The sequence below is a fragment of the Belonocnema kinseyi genome, chromosome 8 (assembly GCF_010883055.1).
Source record: "Belonocnema kinseyi isolate 2016_QV_RU_SX_M_011 chromosome 8, B_treatae_v1, whole genome shotgun sequence".
In the NCBI taxonomy this organism is placed as follows: Eukaryota; Metazoa; Arthropoda; class Insecta; order Hymenoptera; family Cynipidae; genus Belonocnema; species Belonocnema kinseyi.
In genome coordinates this window covers 67,939,642-67,944,455 of record NC_046664.1, presented here as the reverse complement: position 1 = coordinate 67,944,455, position 4,814 = coordinate 67,939,642, and the positions used below count along the sequence as shown (strand labels likewise).

The following is a 4,814-nucleotide window of genomic DNA, read 5'->3' as shown; positions in this document are numbered from 1 at the left end:
GTAACCAGTATTTGTATTCTCAGAAAATATATTAACTTCATTTACATTCCTTAGAAATTTTAGCGATGGAGTAATATATTTAGACAATCTGTTCATTATGTCCCACGTGGAAAGATTCCCCGGATAGTACTACACGAAAACTCTACGAAAATTCCAGTTGGAAATTCTACGGAAATTTCGTTTGGAAATTCCGTTGACTTTTAGTAGAAATTCCACTTACTTTCCCTCTGCAATTCGCAGTCTGTAATGGACTCTAGAAATTCCTAGAAAAAATTGTGCTATCAGTACCGCCACCCCAGGTCAAAGCCAGTAGGACACGACCGTCATTCCAAGAAATTTAGTTTGCACTAGGTGTAAAAAAATACATCTCCATTGAGGAAGTTGGGTTCTAAATGAACACTGGAGGCAACCTACCAATTTTTTTCATGATCCACCAACTGTAAAAAATACATCTTCGAGGAAGTTGACTTTTAAATGAATCTTGAAGGCAACCAACGAATCTTTTGTTATGACCCGTCACTATACAATAACCTCCAAGTGCTCCAGATGTAAAAATACATTTCCCTCGAGGAAGTTGAGTCCTGAATGAACATTTTCCGCAACGATGTCGTAAATACGTCCCTAAATTTTGTGCCAACTGGGAAGTGCTCCAGGTATAACTATTTTTTTGAAAAATCGTTTTTATTTTGCCTAATTCAACTATTTTGATGAAAATGAGTTTTTTGTTTGAAAATTATGTAAATGAAAATTTAGATATAGTATTCGATTTTTCGTTGAAAAGTTATCCTTTTTAGTAGAAAAATAAATCTTTTCTTTGAAAACTCGTGTATTTTATTAAAAATTCGCCTGTTTATTGCAAAACAATTTCTTTTGGCTGATAAATTAACTATATTTAAAAAAAAAAAATTTCTCTTGTTTGAACATTTATCTTTTTATTATCTTTATTTGGTTGAAAAATAATTTCTTCTTTTGAAGGTTCATCTATTTTGGTTTAAAGTTAATTTCTTTGTTTGAAAATTCATTTTTTATTTCTGTTCAAAATTATTATTTTTATTTTATTTTTTTGAAGATTCAACTGTTTTCTTGAAACTCTTTTCTTTGGGTTCAAAAGTTTTTAAATAGTTGAAGATTTACCAGTTTTGTTAATATTGATTATTTTTAATTAAAAACTTTTTTACTGAATATTTGCTTCCATTTTTTTTAATTTATCTTCTTTAGTTGAAAATTTATCTGTTCCAGATGAAAATTCTGTTTTCCTTGACATTAGTTTTATATCCGCACATCTAACTATTCCATTTTTTTATCCTTTTTGTTTAAAAACGTAACTTTTTGATTGGAAAATTTGATAATATGATTGAAAATTGATGTATTTTGTTGAAATGCATCTATTTTGGTAGAAAAGTATTCTTCTTATATGAAAATTCTTTTTTTTTTAATTCACCTATTTTGTTGAAACTCTTTTTTTTCGAAAGATTTTAAAATGCTTGAAGATATACTGATTTTGTTAATCATTACTTCTTTTTATTGAAAATTAATGAATTAACTGAATATTTAAATTCCATCTTTTTGAAATTTGATCTTGATTAATTGAAAATTGATTTCTTTGATTAAAAATTGAACTGTTTTATTAAAGCTCCTTTTTTCAGTTCAAAATTATTCTTCACTACTGAAAATTCGACTATTATATTTTTTGTTAAAAAATTATATTTTTTATTTGAAAATAAAGTTATTAATTTTCCTTTTTTAGTTGAAAATTCATTTCTTTCGGCGAAAATTGAATTATTTGAATAAAATTTTTTCAAATTTAATTTTTCAACTAAAAATCCCACTATTCCATTTTTTGGTTAAAAATTTATTTTTTTAAGTGGAAAATTGGACTGTATGATTTAAAATTGATGTATATTCTTGAAAATTCCTCTTTTTGGTAGAACATTATTCTCCTTCTTTGTAAATAGTTGAAAATTTACCGAGTATGTTAAAAAAATATTTTTTATTTTCTTAACTATACAATTTTGATTAAAAGTTCAACTAGACTGTTAAAAAGTCTCTCGTCGTCTCCGTAATTCAGGATGAGCAAGTCAAATATTTTTAATAAGTTTGGCAAGCCATCCGGAATTTTCGGGACGACTAGAGCATTCCCCTTTTTCAACTGCCCCAACTTTTCGGGACGTCTAGGAAAATTCTTTTTTTGTTGCTAAAAATTCATTTATTTGGTTGAGAATTTAAATATTTTGTTAAAACTTCGTTTCCTCGGTTAAAAATTATTTATATAGTAAAGATTTAACTTTTCCATTTTTGATTGAAAATTTATTTCTATAGTTGAAATGTTTTTTATTGTTGGTAGAACATTTTCACTTTTTAGTTTAAAATTGAACTATGTAGTTGAAAATGTATCGCTGTGTTTATTGAAATAATAAAGTTTTTCCTGTGTAGTCCCATGCAATTAGTATTATTGTTTGACCTTCGGCGTGCAGACATCTTGGATTTCCTCCACTCACCCTGAAATACCTAATCAGGTCAATCAAATACCAATGGGGTCAATGGGTCAATGACATATTGTTCAATATAAGAGATCCTTGACTCAAGTCACAGATATACTTTTTAGCTACTGCGCATCCAAAGCCAACCGGAACTTAGAGTTTGTAGTCAACGCGCGAAAAATTTAAGCTGTGTTTCGACATTAAACTGCGTTCAATTACGTGCAATTGATGTATAAACCATGTTTATAAATTAACTATGGTTTACTTGATAATTTTCAAGATTCATAGAGTCAATTTATATTTTTCTTCTAATAAAAAAGGAAGTTTTAAGACTAAAATTTGAAAATCGCGCGCTTTAGAAATCATCTAACTCCGGTTTGCTCGAGCCAATCAAAAATCTCTACGGTCTTGACGACAACTCTCCCTGTTTAATGTCAACATAACCTTAAAAATTGTCATCGCAAAAGTCGCGAAAACATGAAAAAGGTTAAAAAGAGATAAACCTTTGTAATAAATATTATTAAAATGAGAACGTGTTCAGTGTTTTTAGCCTTAATATGTCTATTTCTAGTCATCTACTTTACGGGTTAGTGGAGTAATATATGTTTGGGTCTTTGTCTGTCAAAAATAGCCAATTTTTATGTTGTTTTTACAGAAAGTATTCATAGAAATTTAAAATACTACGAAACGCTTGATATTTCCAAACTGGAACATAAAATAGTGAAAAGAGGAACTCAGCATAGTAATCACCCGTACAATAAAATAAGTGAACTTGAATTTTATACTCATGGAAGGTAAAACAATAAATTTTTTATTGTTATTATTTGTTTTACTCACAGTGTCGTTTGTATAAAGTGAATTTTTATTTTTATTATGCGAAACTTTTTAGGCATTTTCGATTGATTTTAACACCTCGAAGGGAAGTTATTCATTCTAATTTTAAGGCATATGAAGTCGATGGTGACGGTCAAGAAAAAAGTGTTCATTTAGGTAAGAAAAAAGAACTTGTTTTTTTTTTGCTAAAATTGATTTGTTGTTATTATTATAACAATAAGCCATGCCCCTTTCGAGGTAAGCGTGACTTATTCGGGTTTTAACTGAGAATATTCATTTTCAATCGAAAAAGACGAATTTTCAACCAAAAATACAATAGTTACATTTTCAAATTTAAAAATTAATTTTTTTAGTTTGAAACCCGAAATTAGTTAAAGTTTTAAACAAGAAAATTATTATTTAAACGAAAAAGATTATCTTTTAACCAAAAATAGAATAGTTACATTTTTAAATATATAAATTAATTTGTTTCTTAAATCCCGAATTTTCAAACAAATTAAAGTTTTAACCAAGAAAATTATTTTTAATTTTCAACCAAAAATAGAATAGTTATATTTTCAAATATAAAAATTAATTTTTGACCTTAAGAAACGAATTTTCAAACAAATTAGTCAAATTTGTAACCAATACAATATTTTTCAACAGAAAAAGATGAATTTTTAACCAAAAATAGAATAGTTACATTTTCAAATACAACCATTTTTAACCTTAAACCCCGAATTTCAAACAAATTAGTTAAAGTGTAAACCAAGAAAATTATTTTTCAATCAAAAAAGAATCATTTTTTACCAAATAAATGATTTTTTATCCAAATAGATAGTTTTTCAACGAACTACTTGATTTTTAAAGTAAAAAAATATAAATTTATAACAGTTATTTAATTTTTAATTAAATAGTTAAATTTTCAAACCAAAAATTCAGTTTTCTACTGGAAAAGACACATTTTCAACAAAATAGATGAAATTTCAACGACATTTATTAACTTTTGATTAAATTGGTCAAAAATTGTTCAAATTAAAATTTGATAAAAGTTGTTTAATTTTAAACTAAAGAAGATAAATTTTTAAACAAATAGTGGAATTTTCAATGAAAAAAATATATATATTTCAACAAAAATTGGATAGTTAAATTTTCGGCCTAAAAAATTAATGTTCTACCGATAAGGATGAATTGTCAAGAAAATAGATGCATTTTCAACTCAGGCATTGCATTTTAAACGAAGAAACATCAATTTTTAAGCATAAGTTAAATTTTGAACGAAATTAGTTAACTTTTAACCAAATAGTTACATTTTCATCCAAAAAGATTAATAATCTACCGAAAAAGATGAATTGTCAACAGAATAAATGATTTTTTAACTAAAATCTTCATTTTTAAAGTAAAAAAGATAAATTTTGAACAAAGTTTATAAACTTTTAAATAAATAGTTAAATTTTCAAACAAGTTTAGTTTTCTACCGGAAGAGACGCATTTTGAACAAAATAGATGATTTTTCAACTA

The 4,814-nt window shown here is 26.3% G+C and overlaps 2 protein-coding genes across 2 annotated transcripts in view; one reads left to right on the top strand and one right to left on the bottom strand.

Annotated features, from left to right (window-relative positions):
* The window catches only part of LOC117178528 (ADAM 17-like protease), a 24,747-nt gene extending 22,026 nt beyond the window's left edge, over nucleotides 1–2,721 (bottom strand). Inside the window, exon 1 of the mRNA XM_033369955.1 lies at nucleotides 2,700–2,721. Coding sequence (XP_033225846.1) covers nucleotides 2,700–2,721 — 22 coding nt within the window. The remainder of the gene's footprint in view (nucleotides 1–2,699) is intronic.
* A 229-nt stretch (nucleotides 2,722–2,950) lies between these two features.
* Nucleotides 2,951–4,814, top strand: part of LOC117178526 (ADAM 17-like protease) — a 15,357-nt gene continuing 13,493 nt past the window's right edge. The window contains exons 1-3 of the mRNA XM_033369954.1: nucleotides 2,951–3,066; nucleotides 3,136–3,274; nucleotides 3,370–3,470. Coding sequence (XP_033225845.1) covers nucleotides 3,006–3,066; nucleotides 3,136–3,274; nucleotides 3,370–3,470 — 301 coding nt within the window. The 5' untranslated portion in view covers nucleotides 2,951–3,005. The remainder of the gene's footprint in view (nucleotides 3,067–3,135; nucleotides 3,275–3,369; nucleotides 3,471–4,814) is intronic.